The following is a 19,395-nucleotide window of genomic DNA, read 5'->3' as shown; positions in this document are numbered from 1 at the left end:
TGATTTACAACCCCCCAGTAATGGGGATGCGACTCTGAAAGGCACGAAGATAAAATTATAACAAATAATTAGAACGTAGATATTTATTTATTTTCATTCTTAACAATTAATTAATTGTTGATGTTTTACAACTCCTTTTAAAAATTATCCCAAATTATTTATTAATAATAATAATTAATAATTATTAAAACTGTCTTTACAAGGTAATTGTGCGATTCGAATTAGGATATATATATATATAAAACACATATAATTACATATATTTAAATTAAATATACACTTTTTGATAAACTAATTTTGTAAAGCGCATCGTCTCACTGGATATTGAATTACTTAGCTTTTTAAACTACGATATGCCATATTTCATAAGAACAAGCGATTTTTATGGACAGGAATTTCATTACTATGGAACTTTTTAGGTAAACTGCTTAAAGTGTAAAGATTTAGGAATTAAAATGGAGTAGCATAAACTAAAAAAAAAAGATTCCGACGAATTGAGAACCTCCTCCTTTTTTTGAAGTCGGTTAATTAGTAATTATAATTAATACAAAATTAATAATGCCGGTTGGCTACTTTTTATCATGATATATATACTTATATAATTGTATCATTCAAATCTATATATCTATTCTATATATATATATATATATATATATATATATATATATATAATCTATATATAAAAGGAAAAGGTGACTGACTGACTGACTGATCTATCAACGCACAACTCAAACAACTGGATGGATTGGGCTAAAATTTGGCATGCAGATAGGTATTATGACGTACGCATTCGCTAAGAAAGGATTTTGAAAATTCAACCACTGAGTTAGCGAATCAGTAAGCAGAATAATAAACTGAACTATTCGTCTGTCCTTCTGGACGGAGCCTAAACCTATATAAATCTCTATTCATAGACATAAACGGTTCATGGAAATCAAAAATTTTTTTTGTTACGCCCTGATAAATACTTTTGGCGGTTATTCCAAATTGAATTTCATTTTTATGTCTTGTTGAATTTGATAATTTCAACTGTTTGATTAACAAATATTTTTAAAATGCCTTGCTTAATTTTAATTATTTGAACTTTTAAAGCTTTAATTTAGTATTCTTATAAGGCTGAATCTAGACTGACACGCAAATAGGTGGTCGATTACGGTAAAATGACGATCGCAATCACCTCAGATTGGCCGACACTCGCACGCTATTGGCTACAATGCATTGTTGCAAAAAATACTTACCATAAATACCTACAGCAAATTACAACAGTAGGATCTTACAGCCGTACTCAGAGTCGCTTAATCGTTACTTAAGGCATTCCTTATCCATGCCTTGAGTAACGAATAAGCGACTCTGAGTGCGGCCGTTAAATTGTACTCTGTAGAGTACTATTATAATTATATTCTGTGTCTGTAGTAATTAAATGATGTGACTTTTTGCATAGTGGTAGTTTTTGGGCTAGAATTCATTATTATAGAGAATAATTAAAATATCATGATTTTTATTTGTTTTTAACATAATTAATTATTAAAGTCACGCTGTACAGAAATGAACTATGAAAAATGATCTTTACTTTCAACTAGTTTCCAAGTCAGTCTAGATGAAGCCTACATAACATTTCGCTTGAATAATAATTTACATTAGCTGATTTGAAACTACAATAAATATCTATGCCAATTAAATTAATACCCTGCTTCAGCATGGTCGCAAATTAATCAAACTTATCCAATAATTATATTATAATTATTATCTTAGGCGCGATTTATACTAAAGAAGCGACGGCTTGGTCGTGGTCACAGAATTCGGAACTGATATAGAAATAGCGAGAGACTGTGAGCTTTTCGCAGATGTCTTATAAAACATCAATGCGCGTTGTTGTAAAAACAGATATTTTTACGTTGACACCAAGGTACAACATTTAATTCTACATGTGCTTTGTAGAAGGTATATTTGAGACAGTAAATGTATACAAAACTTGAATAAAATTTGTTTTTACTTGTCTCTACAGATATCTGTAGATAACACAAAACAGAGACAAAATAATATGTCTAATACATGATATGTTTTTGACAAGTTTTTTACAGTTTTGGTCGAAAACCAGTGTGACAACTGTTTGTTGGTGTCAAACTGAGGATTACAATTTAATTTATATTTGGTTTTCATTTGGAAGCTAGAGATAGTAATATTATTTTCTTTCTAATTATCTATATATATAAAAGGAAAAGGTGACTGACTGATTGATTGATCTATCAACGCACAGCTCCAACTACTAGACGGATCGGGCTGAAACTTTGCATACGAATAGCTATTATGGCGTAAGCATCCTCTAAGAAAGGATTTTTGAAAATTCAACCCCTAAGAGGGTGAAATAGGGGTTTGAAATTTGTGTAGTCCACGCGGACGAAGTCGCGAGTCGCTAGTAATAAATATATTGCACGAGTGAGTTGATAAAAATCTACACCCTCGCCTCTTCTGTATAAACTGCGCTTTAGGCGCCGTCCTATTGTCATCGCTCGCGCGATGATGCGATGCGGTTTCATCGTGCGATGAAATACAAAATGAACGCATCGCATGATCGTGCGATCTTCAATAGTTTGTTTGAACGCACGGGACGCGCGATCTTTTTCGTCTGACGCATGCATCATCACACGAGCGATGACAATAGGACGGCGCCTTAGGTGTCCTATTTACAATTCAACAATAAAGTACCACTCGCCATGTTATGATAATTTAAAAATTACCCAAGCGCCTAATTATTGCAGCCCTAATCTTAATATACAGGGTGAGATTATGGAAGTGGTCACTGAATTGAAAACTGAATCTATAGAAATAGAGAAAGGTCAAAGAAACAGTGGCATCGAGCTTAGTGCTAAAACAGACGGTCTGCAGCATTTGGATTGCAAGCTGATTGCAAAATTGCAGTTTAGATGAGGTTATTGTGCACTGCATCGTAAATGCCAACTGATTGAATCGTCCGCATGCAGTCCGCATGCAACCAAAAGCCACTGTGCGCCAGTATAACTGCATCTGCACACTAATGCGCAGTCAGTCGACAGTCGCGGTGCAGTTCTGTCAACTGCAATTTAGCAGTCCAACGCAGTCGGTCTGTCTAGACCCTTAGAGGAAAGAAATTGGAAAGATATTTCACAAAAATCCCAAGAGAACTTTTGCAAAACTAAACTGATGAACAGAATATTATGATCAAGTATGAGGTAAATAGGGGAAATCGTAAACTTTACTTTCTTTTGTTACTTTACCGAATTGATTTCATTATAAAATCAGAATCAGAATACCTACATACATTTTAAGTTCCGGAATATGTATTTTAAATGGATTTTTTATTTTCAATCGACGCCGTAGTTCCTTATATCAAACTGTATATTCATAGTTTAAGTTTTCACCACATTGATCGCTCTTCAAATCTCACGCTGGAATACTTAGAAATAAATTCTCTTTATTTTCTAATTTAGGCTACTATAGAATATCCTTCATCATCATCACAAACATCAGTCTCAAAAGAACAATCTAATTATTGCATTTAGGAGAATCATTTCTTTATTATGCTATCAAAGTCATACTCTGGTCCATAGGCGGCTTTAGCTGTACGCCTTGTAAGGAAGACTTTACCATCTTTAATATAATCACCACAAGCTTTGTTGACTTCACATGGTATTTCTTCTATGTTCGTTTTACCATTAGTTTCATGGCATTCATTTTTCTCACATTTCTCTGATACTCCATTTGCTTTATGGTTATGGTTGTTAGAGTCGGAAACTCCATTGAATTTGTGATTAACATTAGAGTTGGAGAAACCGTTTTGGACTGACTCGTTTTCTTTCTTGGCTTCCATTCTGTTCTTGTAGTTTTTGGCGTAGAAGTTCAGGAAGAGAAGGAGGAATATAGTGACGTTTATGGAGATGAAGTAGGTGAATCCGGCAGCGTATTGGCATCTCGGCGTGTAGTGAGTCCAGGCGCAATATGATAGCATCAAAGCGAACTGCATCTGAAAAAAAATAGTAAATTAGTAAAAATAATAGACTAGCTCTTTCACATGATTTTGTGCGCGTTAAATTAGGCTTTTAAGGGTTCCGTACCTTAAAAGGAAAAACGGAACCCTTATAGGTTCACTTTGTTGTCTGTCTGTCTGTCTGTCTGTCTGTCTGTCAGTCTGTCAAGAAACCTACAAGGTACTTCCCGTTTTTGAACTGATTTTGATGATACAGAGATAGTTCCTGATGATTAGACAGAATCTAATGATGGACATGCCACCATAATATACCGCGATAACGAAATCATGATGATTCACGTGGCAAAGTAATTAACTTAAATCAAGTGATTTGATTAACAGGTGATTATGATTAAAGCATTTAAAGTATTCAGCTGATCTGTAGCCGTGATTGAATTAGAAGTATTTTGGCATCAGAATTAGGGCATAGCGATTCGCGCTACGGCTTCTGAAATTAACTGCGCTAACTATAAATGGATTAACATTCATAGCGGCCAGAATTATATTGAATGCTCGCAACTTCGTCTACGTGGACTACACAAATTTAAAGCCCCTATTTCACCCCCTTAGGGGTTGAATTTTCAAAAATCCTTTCTTAGCGGATGCCTACGTCATACGTCATAGCTATCTGCATGCCAAATATCAGTCCGATCCGTCCAGTAGTTTGAGCTGTGCGTTGATAGATCAGTCAGTCAGTTAGTCAGTCACCTTTTCCTTTTATATATTTAAGATTGAATCTATACTAATAAATAAAATTGAAGTGTCTGTCTGTACATAATATTGAAATAACTACCTCATGTTAAGCTCATAATATGGTTATTTGAATTGTACCACAACCGAATCACACGTTTTTAAAATTTTTGTCTGTCTGTTTGAACCACGTTCCACTAATCTTCGGAACGGCTGAACCTATTTTGAATAGAACAGACTTTCAAAAAAGAGTGGTGTTTTTCTACCTAAATACACCGAAATCTTGGAGATTTCTGAACCAATTGGCGTAATTTTTTTAATCGATAGAGAAACTTTGCGACATTGTGCCATACAAAATTTGGACTCCAACTCCTTAATTCTGATGCTGTACAGGATCTGACCACCACAACTGATGGGAGTTAAAAACTGTTGGTTATATTGATATTGGAGGAACCCACTAGTAAGAGAGTCAAAGTATTGATAAATTAATAGCTTACCAGTTGCATCTTAGTGACGTATTTCTTCCACCACAAATACTTCTGGAACCTTGGCCCCAAGCCAGACAGCAAGTAGTACGTGTACATGACAACGTGGACGACCGAGTTGAGCAGTGCGAGTATAGCGCCCTCCCCACCTGCCGCGAACTTCAGGTAGCTCCACGAGTACAGAGCCATGATCACGTGGTGGTAGACGTGGAGAAATGTTAGCTGGAACAATTAAACAGGTTTATGTCCGAGAATTCAACCCTGTCTTGTTCAGCTTCGTCGTCGTCAACGGATGGACGCCTGACCGACATAATTGTGATGACCGTGTGATATATTCCACAAATTCACGGTTTTCACATTTTTCCCCTAATGTCTGCTATAAGACCTAGCTACCTGCCAAATTTCATGATTCTAGATCAACGGGACCCTGTAGGTTTCTTGACAGACCGACAGACAGACAGACAGACAAACAAAAGTGATCCTATAAGTAAAAATGTTTTAGGTATAGTTTACCTGCTTGTCTTTCTTCCGAAGCACAAAGAAGACTGTATCGAGCAGTTCCGTAAATTTTGCGAAGAAGTACCACCAGCCTAAGTCTAATAACTGTAACAAAATTAAAAATAAGGTATAATATTTTAAGAGGAATAAGACTTCAAACTAAAATTAATAAAGATAAGGCTATCTAACTTATTGTCTAGGGTGGACCCTCAAGTATTTCGGTCACATCGCAATAAAGCATTCGGTCACATAGCAATATAGAAAAACTTATGGTCAGTGGTAAGATTGGAGGAAAGAGACCCCGCCCAGATGTTAGTCAGACCGAGAAGCGGTCGACACCTCTATCAGCGATGCAATCCACGCGGCTGGTAACAGAGAAAAATTGAAGAACATCATAGCAAAAGTGATATCAATGGATTTGCGATCCTAAGTTGGGAGAGCAACGCAGGAACAGTAAGAAGGCTGTCTTTCCGACATGGTTGTACCTACTACAATAGGGAGATAACGTGAGATGGGCGTAAAACATGCCAATAGAACCGCTTTAATTTCATAGTTTAACTAAACTCTTCCCCAACAAAGTTTATAAAAGCTGAACTATGAAAATGAAGCGAATGTAAGTAAAGAGTTTTTTAAAATTTAAATCTATTTCTTACCATTGGATTTTGCGTATTGGACGGATATCGACACCCTGCATACAGTATCCCATCTCGAAAGAGATTCAATTTAAACACCTGAAAAATAAAATGTAAGTATTTAATTATCCACAATTTTAAATCCTCGATTAACGCTTAAGTTCGAAAAATTTTAATGCATGTAATAAACTATTTGAATGTAAATGAAAAAAATTGTGATAATCTGAAAATGCTATCATTGCTGTTGTGAGATTATATTAATTCCTTCCTGATACATCAGATGAATGTTTGGTTAATCCTTGTTTATACATGCAATAGATATTCGGTAATAGGTCTTATGATTACCTACCAATAATAATAAATAAATAATCAATCAGATTAGTTAAATACCTAATAAAAAAAATATTAAAAAGTTTTTGTGGAATGTAAACAAAATTGAAGTTTAGATAGCTGGAACGCAGTAAAGTGGAGTGGACTTAAATATAATGTAATAATGATTTCTATGCCTATCATCAGAAATTAGAACGGGTACGCGAGTTGCGAAGCTGAAGTGGCGATGGGCGGGGCAAATAGTTCAAAAATTGTAGATGTTGGGGACTGGCGTCCCAAGGTGTTAGAATGATGACCTTGCACCGGAAATTGCTGTGTTGGCAAGCACCCTGCTAGCGGTTAGGTGGACATACGACACCAACCGAGTCTGCTGGGAGCCGCGGAAGTCTCTATAAGAGTCCTTGTGTCCAGCAATGGACGTCTATATCGGTTGAAGATGATGATGATGATAGAGTGGAGTAGAGTGGAAAGGCATTTTAAAGATAAAGAGAGATGGAGTGGACAGAATTAAAATGAAGTTGAAGAAAACAGCAGAGAAAAGCGGAACGGAGAATTCTGGAGTGAAAATATTATGTGTACACCACACTCTGGACATATACCTAGTTACCTACACTAATGTCTATAGCCACTATATTCACAATTAACGAATTATGAATGAAAGTTTACCTTAACACAAATCATAGTGGCCAGGACAACTTGCGAGGCGTTGTAGTAACTAATCAGCCTGGTGATCCGCAGTGGAGGCCGGTTCTTCATGAAGCGAGGGCCGATTCTGATGAAGAGCAAGTACAGCACCACGACTAACATGATGGGTACGGGACTCGACATCATGAACCAAGAGTCCACTAATGCGCCTAGAATAAAATGGGGAATTAAAGTCAAGCCACAGATGATTACCTTCTATACTGTTATGTGATTAATGGAAACAGGTCACGATGTTCCACGAGCAATTAAAAGTAACGCAAAGAGGAAAAGTTTAACTATCCAACAAGATGGACCCTTTATGAGTGTAAAGGCAGGCATAAAGGGTATTTTTTCAAGGATTAGTATTTTTAATTCAATGAGAGATTGATCAAAAGTTGTAGAATAACTATAATAAAATTCTGAGTCATTCCATAGTCTGAAGATTAACACAGAAAAGTACCTGGAAGTTTATTTATATAAGCGAATACTTACTTTTGCCAATTTTCAACGAGTCCAGATACCGGTCCATTTTTTCCAAATAACTCATTTTTTGTCCACAATCTGTAACGAGCACAAAGAGAGCAATTTTAGATAAGAAAACCATAAAGTAAAGAACGAAGTTTTCGCGTTTATCAAGTCCTGTCATTCATATCTACATATTTTTTAATTGTTTGACATATTATGGTAAAGTTTATAAAATAATAAGTTCCTATACCTACCCAAGTATATAAGATAATAGAGAGGGAGCCCGGGAGGGCCAGACCTTCGTTGAAAGCTGAAAGTTGAAAGCTGAAAGTTTCCATGCGCATTGTCACAACATAGTGAGAAGCAATCAGCGACTATGTTTGGATCTTGGTTGCTTTGGCCTTAGACTGGGTACAGAGACTTTGGCAGATAATGGGTAACAAAAACGTATAAAAGCTTTTGTCAAACTATAAAGTCAAATTTTTTTATAAGTGTTTTCTTCGGAATTGGTAGTATTAGAAATCATATCATGCATTGCCTGCCACTTAGTAGCGTGGCAACCTCGTGGCAACCCCCTGCCAGACACCCGCTTGTATATAGCATCATTAAAAAAATTCACACCCTTTCGCCAAGTAACCACAACCGAGCTGTTAAAGCTAAAGTGTTAACTAGCTCTGATTATAGTTAACCGTCTGTGACCTGATTCAGGTTCGTGGAAGACAACCGGCCCATTTCTACGGCTTCATCTGCGCCTACATTCGCGTCAACTAGATCAAGGGTGCAATACTATCGCCTGTAGAATTGCAACTATAGTCTGATTTTTAATTCCGTGGAATTCTGACGTTTCTTAATGTTACCAGAGATAAAACAATTCCCACAAAGAAGAAAACTTTAAATATTGTACATATGTAAATTTAAGTACATAAATCAATTGCCACTTGTATGTAAGATCATCACTTGAGAACAAATCAACCGATTTGGCCGATTTTTTGTTGTTTTCGTAAAAAACAAGGTTTTTGTGAAAGAATTTCTTAAAAAATCCTGAATCAATAATGTAAGCGTGTACTTTTAGGTACATCAAGATGATTAAAATTAAAAGGATTTAAAAATAAACTTAGAAATGTTCAACATAATATATAAGTCAAGATTACATCCTCAAATCAACCGATCCCATTGCTGCCAGTTTCCAATTTCCACTGTTAAAGATTGCACCCTATTTTAGTGCGAAGTTATGTCTTAGGGCTTAGGGTTTTATATTGATAGGGATTTAATGTAATTTGGGGTAAAATCGAACTTCAGGTGGTGGTCACACTGTTTTCCATACAAACAAGCATACAAATAACTTCCCTGATGTATAAAAAAGACATCGTCAGAATTCCACCGAATTAAAAAATCAGAGTATACAGTGTAAATCTGAATCATCATCATCATGATCAACCCATTACCAGCCCACTATTGAGCACGGGTCTCCTCTCAGAGTAAGAAGGGTTTTGCCATAGTCTGCCACGCTGGCCAATTGCGGATTGGTAGACTTCACACAACTTTGAGAACATTACGAAGAACTCTAACGCATGCAGGTCTTCACAATGTTATCCTTCATCGTTAAAGCAAGTGATATATTAATTAAAACACACATAACTGAAAAATTTGAGGTGCGTGCCCGAGATCCAACCCCCGACCTACGATTAGAAGGCGGAAGTCTTAACCACTAGGCTACCACATCTTTGTCAGTGAGTATGACATTTTAATCTTTACAAATAATATGTAAATCAAGAGCTCAAATCCTACAAATAAGTAGATACCTATTAACTTACTAGTTAAGTATCAAGTGGAAACTAAATTATTACTTCCCCTTCCCTCTGAGAGGAGACCCGTACTCTGTAGTGTAGATGCCGGTGATGGGTTGATCATGATGATGATGACTCACAGACGGACAAACAGATGTACAAATGAAAATTCACAAAAATAGACTCGGAAACCTTGCTTCGCTCAGTAGGTGAACACGATACAAATAGAAAACTAAAAAAAAATGTCGCAGTTCGCAGATGTGTAAGTTGAGTTGTGAAACATAAGAGCGTGTTAGTGAAAAACAGATGTATGGTCGTAGCCTTACGGTTTAGTTTACGTTGATTTGTATGCTAATGATAATTATCTCTAGCCTCCTAAACTAAAATTACTTATATGCTCTTTCAAATATTTTTTTCTGTGAGAAAAAGTCGCTCAAAAATTGGTGACGCGTGCTGTCTCGGTTTTGAAGAGTGCAGGTACGATTTCTATAGGTAGGACTATTATTATTCAATTAGATGATGTTCGCCGTCCAAGTGGATTATAAAAAACCGGCCAAGTTGCGCACCGAGGGTTCCGTACTACAGTCGTATTTTTTCGACATATTGCACGATAATTCAAAAACTATGATGCATAAAAATAAATAAAAGATTGGTTTAGAATGCATAGGTAAAGCCCTTTCATATGATACCCCACTTTTCGAAAATTGAAAATACTAATTACTAGTTCATGACCACAATTTAATTTTTTTTGTGTGATGTAATCCTAAATTCACGGTTTTCAGATTTTTCCCTTAATGTCTGCTATAAGACCTACCTACCTGCCAAATTTTATGATTCTAAGTCAACGGGAAGTACCCTGTAGGTTTCTTGACAGACCGACAGACAGACAACAAAGTGACCCTATAAGGGTTCCGTTTTTACTTTTGAGGTACGGAACCCTAAAAACCACGGGTTTTAAAAAACCCCGCGGGAGCCCTGATTTTCCGAGACAAAAAGCTGTGTTAATTCAGGGTCTAAGGTATCTCCATTCCAAATTTCAATCAAATCGGTTCTGTTATTGTAGCGTGAAGACATCCAGATTTTCACATCAGTACCTATTATATTCAGTACCCTTATTTTCAGTACCCTTATTCTTTCAGTACCCTTATTATAAATGCGAAAGTGTGGTTGTTTGTTGGTTTGTTGGTTTGTCCTTCTATCACGTCGCAACGGTGCAACGGATTGACGTGATTTTTTGCATGGGTATGCATAAAGACCTGGATAGTGACATAGGAAACTTTTTATCCCGGAAAATCAGAGTTCCCACGGGATTTTTAAAAAACCTAATTCCACGCGGACGAAGTCGCGGGCATCAGCTAGTTCATAATATTAGTTTTATGTCACGAACACCCTATTATTCTAAGGTTAACAACCACAATTAGGATTAAGTATTATTATAATATTAAAATTATATGATATTTTCGTAGCACGAAGACTCTACCATTCTAAAGTCAACAACTATTTTTATAGGATTAAATTACATGCGAGAAGTCAATGTCCTTTAGTAATTTTCAAAGTGGTACATAAAAATAGAGTTTTTTGCAAGATCATTTGCCTTCGTACTATATTAGGTTACCTAGGTTAGGTTTTACCTAGATTTTATTAAATTTGTATAACGCGAACTCGCCATCCTCACATAAACTTTAACAGTTTCTAGAGGATGGCGAACTGTTTATTTTAAAATGTATTCTTGAAATTTACGTGATCAATTAAAAAAAAAAAAGGTATAATCACGTAAAATGCTTAATCCAAGCTTAATTCACTTACATTTGATTAAAAGTCCCGCAAATTGCTATTGAGCTGTAACCATATCTCATTAACATCGAAATGACGTCATTTTGACGTCAGCCGAAATAAAAACATACCATCAACTCGAAACTTCAGTCTAGTGCTGACGTCACTAAAATGGCGGCCACGCGCATTAGAAATTTGCGGTAAACTAATCGTGGTATGTACCCGTCATCTACATTATAAGCTTAAAATCGTTAAGGAAAATAACAAAAAAGACGATGGCTTTCTAACTTTGTGTCTCTTGATTCAAAATATTAGATATTATTGATCTATGGATCATTTTTTCTTCTTTTGAATTTTAAAAATGTCTAGATGCCCAAATATGTTACGAACTATACATACATTGATATTTAACTACTTATGTACTGAACAGGCAAAACTTTTATCGTATTGTTTTACTTTGAAAGAAATATTTCTCAAGCAGTTTTTTACTACTTACATCGGAAAAATGGTCACGCACATTCATACAATAAACTTTATAAATAAACTAGGTCAACGTTTTTAAAGGATGGTATATCTACTAAGTTCACTAAGTTATAATAATAGTTTAATATCTCGGAGTTTCTCTACGTGATCAAATCAGAAATGAGGAGAGGAGTATCCGACATTGCTTAGCGGGGTTCCGTCCACTTCGGTTACCAATTTTTCATAACCCTTAACAGGTTGCGAAGCTGAAATGATGGAGTCACTACAAGGGATATTTAAAAACCTAAATCCACAGTCTCAGTTTATTAATATAATATGATATTGATTAAAGTTAGTATTTAGGGCATTGATTTACATTTTATGAATATGAAGCAGTTGTGTGCTTTAATTCAGAACTTCTGACAGATGGACAGACAGATGGATGAATTGTTCATATTCTCAAATAAGTTCTCATAACACGAGTGACGTCACTAGACGCTGATTGGTGGATTAGAATACGTTTCGTTTCAAGTTACTTTTAATACGTATTTATTGTTGAAAAATCAATATTAACTGAAACAAAAACTTTGCAAGGGCCTTTATTTTATATTTGTTTAATATTTTAATAACGAAATGTTCATAAATATCATATTTGCATCTTCCCTATTGGACATGGTCAAGCTCAAGAATAGAGACTTTTAAGTTTGAGTCTTGTTAGTAAGTAAACTTTGTATAGCACATAAACTTGTCTAATCTGCCACTTGCAAAAGCTGGGCCGTGGACCGTTAAACAAACTATTATGTTCCAATACCAAGTATTTCACTGCCAATGTCATTCATCATGATTTATAATACATTTGATTGAGAGGTCATTTCCAACGCGTAACAAAACGCACAAAATTGCACTTGCAACCTCCTATGTCGTGCTTGAAAGTACACATCTACATTTGAAATGCAATCTTATTTGCAAGTAAAATTAAGTTTATTTTCCTTTGATGTAGTTTCTACCATTTTAATGTAAATAGCAGTGAGCTGAAAACATAGTTGTTGTTTAAAAATAAGTTTTGTGTAATAAAAGATAAGGTTGAAATTTGTAGTGTTGGAATGAGTAATAAAGTTGTCATTGTACAGGCTTGAAGTATAACGTTCGTAGTTCGTACTATGTCAAGAGATAAGTTTTGGGTCACGATTTGCTAAGGTCTGACGTGTTCCGGTCACACTTTATTGTATTTAGATTATTGTTACGAAATGTATAGAATAATGTATAGAAGTGAGGTCTACTGACACGATTATCCTTGTGGTTAATTAATTGATGCAATTTGTCCAGGGTTTCTTAGGCAGACGGTAATTTGAATGACTTTTGTAAGTGAAATGTGGTGAGTGTACCTATATTTTGAATGTAAATTGATTTAGTTTTCTACGCTTCACATTTTACATAGTACAACTTGATGATAATATATTTGATGCAACAATTATCTATACTATGCTTATATATAAATACTTGTCCTGACCGACTGACTGATCTATCATCGCACAACCCAACTGAAATCGTAAGTTTATGCTGTCAAATGAATACCATTTTTAACCGACTTCAAAAAAAGGGAAGAGGTTATCAATTCGACTGTATGTTTTTTTTATTTAATTTTAATATTTGACATTAGGTTCATTTTATAGCGTTGATACATAGGTAGCTACTCATAAAGAAAAGACTTTTGGAAATTCTAGCTATAAGGGGGTTTAAGTCCATTCTAATATTATAAATGTGAAAGTGTGTCTGTCTGTCTGCTAGCCTTTTAAGGCTCATCCGTTCAACCGATTTTGACGAAATTTGGTACAGAGATAGCTTGCATCCCAGGGAAGGACATAGCCTACTTTTTATCCCGGAAAATTGAAGAGTTGTGTGTTAATTAATCAAAGCCGGGACCTCCCAAGTTTGGATGTTTGTTACTTTTTCATGTCACAGTGATTCAACCGATTTGACTGACTTTTGCAATGGGGAGAGCTTTTGCCCTGAACTAACACGTAGATTCTACTTTTGATCCCGGAAAAACAAAGAGTTTCCGCAGGATTTTGAAAAACCTAAATCCGAAATCGCCTAGTACCTATACCTATTGAATAAATACCATCGTGCAGTAAAGTTTGATCGATTTTGAGTGATACAAAAATAAACCCCATACAATTTATTAGAAACACGCTTCTTAGTCTAAGAGCCTGCGAAAAAAATTATATTTAGCTTTTTAAATTAAAAAAAATCTTTTTTATTCAAGTAAACTTTCACAAGTGCTTTCGAATTGTCGGATGCATCTACCACTAGTTCGCTTTTATTACAAGTAGTGAAGTAGGTAGTTTTGTAAACCAACAAGCCTACAAAGTTAAAGTGATTTTTTTTTTATTTTTCCGTGTATTTTATTAGTTATCATTAGTTTATGATTCCGTGGCGTCACCCGGTTCAGGGTACCAGCTGAAAATCAGCGCTGTATGTTCTTGTGCAACAAGGCATACAGCATAATGCTGAGCTGGGACCCTTTTTTCGGGTTGTGCCACACAATATGACTGTTAGTTCCGCGCTTCTTTTGCTTGTTCTCAGGTGGAAGCAGCGCCGGAATAATCAGCTCTTAGCTTTAAGTTGTGATGTGTGGCACAATTGTATAAATAAACGTCTTTTCTTTCTTTCTTTCTTTCTTACAAACCTACAAACAAATACACTTCCGTATTTATAACTAGATGATGCCCGCGACTTCATCGCTTAGGAGTTGCATTTTCAAAAATCCTTTCTTAGCGGATTCCAACGTCATAATACATCTGCATGCCCAGCCCGATAAGTCCAGTAGTCTGAGCTGTGCGTTGATAAATCAGTCAGTCAGTCACCTTTTCCTTATATAATATATTTAGATATATTACTTGCATAAATTACTTGAATCAAATCATTCACAAGCTCTTAGCCTATCAGCATTTATAGCTGCTGTCAATAACGGAAATAGCACCAAAACTGTAGTTAGTAATAATTTATCACAACCTTCCATTTTACCTTTACTTTACCTCAAATATAACAGGTTACTTGACTCTGTCTGTGACTTTGTCTGCCTTTTACGAGAAATGATTTTTTAAATCTTTTTGGAGTAGGTATGAGCTTCATCAATAGGGTCCCTTCATCAATAAAATGAAGTGATTTTTTTGTATATCGGTATTTTATGGGGCTAGAATTCATTAAGAGGATAATTAAAAAATCATGATATTTATTTATTTTTAACATGAACGTCACGCTGTATGGAAGGTGAATAATGACGTCAAAATCCATACTTAAACGACAATTTTTTTAAATTTTAACATAAAAATAGAGTAATTTCTGCGAGAAAATATTTTTTATGTTAAAAAAATTGAAAAATATTTTACGCCTTGTGAAGTTATTAATCGCTTTCCGTACAGCGTGACATTAATAAATAATTATTTTAAAAATGAATATAAATCATGATTTAAAAAAACCGGCCAAGTGCGAGTTGGCTCGCGCAACGAGGGTTCCGTAATACAGTCTTACTTTTTCGACATTTTGCACGATAATTCAAAAACTATGATCCATAAAAATAAATAAAAATCTATTTTAGAACGTACAGGTGAAGACCTTTCATATGATACCTCACTTAATATTATATGGTTATCTTAGTTCGAAAATTGAAAATACTCTAATTCTTATTAGTAGACCACAATTTAATTTTTTTGTGTGATATAACCATAAATTCACGGTTTTCAGATTTTTCTCCGAATGTCAGCTATAAGACCTACCTACCTGCCAAATTTCATGATTCTAGGTCAACGGGAAGTACCCTGTAGGTTTCTTGACAGACCGACAGACAGACAGACAGACAGACAACAAAGTGATTCTATAAGGGTTTCGTTTTTCCTTTTGAGGTACGGAACCCTTAAAATACTCCATCATACAGTGTGATGAAAAATATGAATACAATCATTTGTAATATTTAAAGGAGATTTAATAGTTTCGAAAAAAATCAGCGTTCGAAAGTTGGCGAAAGGTCGAGGGGTCACCTGTGCAAATGGAATACAGTTCGAAGGAACATCGCGTATACCGCACTGCGCCAACACGGGCCTTTTATTTTGAAAACGTTTTCCTATTAGTTTAGCTATTCTACCTTGCACTTGGCAGTTAGAGACAACAATCCTCAAGCCTCAATAGCTCAACCGGTAAAGGAGTGGACTGAAAACCAAAAGGTTGACGGTTCAAACCCCGCCCGTTGCACTATTGTCGTACCTACTCCTAGCACAAGTCTGATGCGTAGTTGGAGAGGAAAGGGGAATATTAGTCATTTAACATGGCTAATATTCTTTAAAAAAAAAACAACAGTCAACTTGTATGTATAACTAGCTTATTCCCGCAACTTTATCTGAGTGGTCTATACAAATTTCAATCCCCTATTTTACCCCCTTAGGAGTTGAATATTCAAAACTTCTTTCTTAGCGGATGTCTACATCATAATAGCTATATCTGCATGCCAAATTTCAGCCCGATCTGTCCAGTAGTTTGAGCTGTGCGTTGATAGATCAGTGAGTCACTTTTTCCTTGTATACATTTAAATGTTCCTACATATCTGCTAGTTTTTGAGCGAGACTTCATCTACGCAGGAATTGAATTTTCAAAATCCTTTCTTATGGTATGCGATACGGTATCAGTTAATTATAAATGCGAAATTTTGACCTTCATTAATTGTTATTTAATCATGATAGAGAATCGTATACCATCGTACAAGATATTTTAACATTTTTATGTGCAACACAGCTAGTTAATGACAACAGTGCCATCTATATGTGATTTTATTTCCTTTTGAAATCATTTGTATTTGTTGTTATATCATCAACATCATGATCAAAGCATAGCTGGCTCACTACAGAGCACAGGTCTCCTCTCAGTTCTTGTTATAGCAGCAATAGAACTACACATTCTGTAAACATTTTAAGTTGCTACCTATTATGGTTCACGAGATACAGCTCACTTAACTGACAGACGGACGGATGGACGGACGGATAACGGAGACTTAGTTATACGGCCCCGTTGGCACCCTTTGAGCACGGAATCCTAAAAATATTATTATCATAACTATTTCAACCGGAAAACGGATCAGTTAGGTACCTATTTTTCCTGTAATGCAAAGTAACTACTGAAACGCTAGACCACTAAGGTCATTCAACTCTACATACCTACTCTAAACAAAGCTACAAATCCGTAAGCTTATTTTGCTTTCAATGGAATTTCATAAATTGCTTTTTGCTCGGTTGTTTTTAGGGTTCCGTACCTACGTCTAAAGGAAAAAAGAACCCTTATAGGATCACTTTGTTGTCTGCCTGTCTGTCTGTCTGTTCAAGTAAACCTATGGGATACTTCCCGTGACCTAGAATCGTGAAATTTATCAGGTAGGTAGGTCTTATAGCACAAGTAAAGGAATAAATCCGAATACCGTGAATTTATGGTTACGTCACAAAATAAAATTAAAATGTGTTCATGAACAAATAAATAATAAGTATTTTAAATTTTCAAAGTAAGATTTAACTATGCCATGTGGGGTATCATATAAAAGGGCTTTACCTGTACATTCAAAAACTATTTATTTATTTTTATGCATAATAATTTTTGATTTATCGTGCATAGTGTCAAAAATACGACTGTAGTACGGAACCCTCGGTGCGCGAGTCTGACACGCACTTTGCCGGTTTTTTTTTTTTAAATTAATTACTATAGTCCGTGACAGGTTGTAGTGGTAATCGGGGTTTGAGGGGGGGGGGACGACGTCCCGCACACCCGCACTTTTCAGACAATGTTTTAATAGAGCTTTTCTTTCAAAATATAGAACTAATATTTGAAACCCATAAAAACAAACTTATTTATAAGAACTTTTAGAGCTTCTCAATTTCGGTCCACAGTTTGGTTAGTAGGTATTCTATTAAAGTCGTGATGCAGTCTAAGATGGAAGCGGGTATGGCAGTTAAACTCATGCCCCTTTGGGTTTCTACACGGCATCGTACCGGAATGCTAAATCGCTTGGCGGGACGGCTTTGCCGGTAGGGTGGTAACTAGCCACGGCCGAAACCTCCCACCAGACCAGACCAGAAATTTAGAAATTATAAAACTTCAAATTTCTGCCAGGAATCGAGCCTGGGACCTTCCACTAATAAGACCACAGTGCTTACCACTGCGCCAGGGGGGTCGTCAATTTGGTCTTTAGTCAATTAGTCAAAAATAGACTATTGTTATAAATTATGGTTACATAAACACTAACAGATTTGCTGAAAAAATATCAGCATCCTAAGAGTAATCACTTTTCAGGTGAACATCAGAGCTTTTCTTTCAAAGTATAGAATTGATAAGTGATATTCGAAACCTATATAAACAAACTTATTTATAAGAACTTTTAGAGCTTTTCAGTTTAAAATAAGAAGACTTTGAACAGTGTGGTTAGTATTCCCTTAAAGTTGTTTCTATATTAAGACGGTTATATAAACACTTTAGCAGATTTCCTGAAAAAATATCAGCATCCGAGGAGTAACTTTCAGATGAACTGTCGGAGCTTTTCGTTCTTATAGAACTGATTTACAAACCTTTATAAACAAACTTATTTATAAGAACTTTCAGTGAAAAGACTTTCTACAGTTTGGTTAGAATTCCATCAAAGTTACATCTATTGTTATATATTATGGTTACATAAACACTTTAGCAGATTTCCCTGAAACAATTATCAGCATCCTAAGAGTAAGTTTTCAGATGAACTTTAGAGCTTTTCAGTTAAAAAATAAAACTGATATTGAACAACCTATAAAAACCTTGTTAATAATTAAATTGAAAGTTGTAAGTATATGTAGTAGTAACAGTTAGTCAGTTACGTAAACACTTCAGCAGCTTTACTGAAAGAAAACATTGGAACTCGAAAGTTTAAGGTTTTTGAGAACAACTTTTACAGTTTTTCAGTTTCAGATAAATTTACTGAAATTCAGAACCAGTTCGATTAGAATGGAATTCAAGTTGCATGTATAGTCAGTTACATAAACTTTCCTGAACAAATCATAACTTGAAACCGGCGTTCTTTTCTTTCAGTTTTCAGTTTTAGATCAAGAATAGACTACCTGACAGTCGAAATAAATCAAGAATCCTTACCAATTTTTTTTGCTGAAAATTAATATCAACAATTCGTGAACCTACAATATTTATGTGAAAAAAATACATTAAGTAGGTAATACTTACTATATACATCGGCGTGCACTTCCAAAGCTAAACCTTAGGGTTAACCCGGTAAAGTATCGACAAAACACGAAACACTTACGGTATTAGAGCGGTATGCAATGTACCGCACTGCAAGAGGGTTGAATGAGCACTGCGCAACTATCGACCGGCCGGCGGAACATGGACACGCGATCCGTAGGTTTCAGTACACTGGGACATAAGTAGGACTAATAAAACTAATTAGGTGTCGCCAGCTGATGTATTGTTTTACTCATCTAGTGGGAATGCTAGATCATTTCAATTTGAAGACCTTCCTGGCGCAGCGGTAAGCGCTGTGGTCTTATTAGTGTGAGGTCCCGGGTTCG

At 35.5% G+C, this 19,395-nt stretch overlaps 1 protein-coding gene across 1 annotated transcript; it reads right to left on the bottom strand.

Annotated features, from left to right (window-relative positions):
* Nucleotides 1–77: 77 nt before the first annotated feature.
* LOC117982171 (very long chain fatty acid elongase 7-like) lies at nt 78–19,230 on the bottom strand. Its single transcript, XM_034968471.2, has 7 exons — nt 19,052–19,230; nt 7,815–7,883; nt 7,305–7,492; nt 6,330–6,407; nt 5,692–5,781; nt 5,191–5,400; nt 78–4,000 (listed from the first exon to the last, which is right to left on the bottom strand). Exons 2-7 carry the CDS (start codon nt 7,867–7,869, stop codon nt 3,545–3,547), a joined length of 1,077 nt encoding a protein of 358 aa, XP_034824362.1. The 5' UTR covers nt 7,870–7,883; nt 19,052–19,230; the 3' UTR covers nt 78–3,544.
* Between the last annotated feature and the right edge of the window lie 165 nt (nt 19,231–19,395).

Source organism: Maniola hyperantus, chromosome 5 (assembly GCF_902806685.2).
Source record: "Maniola hyperantus chromosome 5, iAphHyp1.2, whole genome shotgun sequence".
NCBI lineage: Eukaryota > Metazoa > Arthropoda > Insecta > Lepidoptera > Nymphalidae > Maniola > Maniola hyperantus.
Note: the sequence above shows the minus strand (reverse complement) of the source record. Positions and strands in the feature narration are given on the sequence as shown.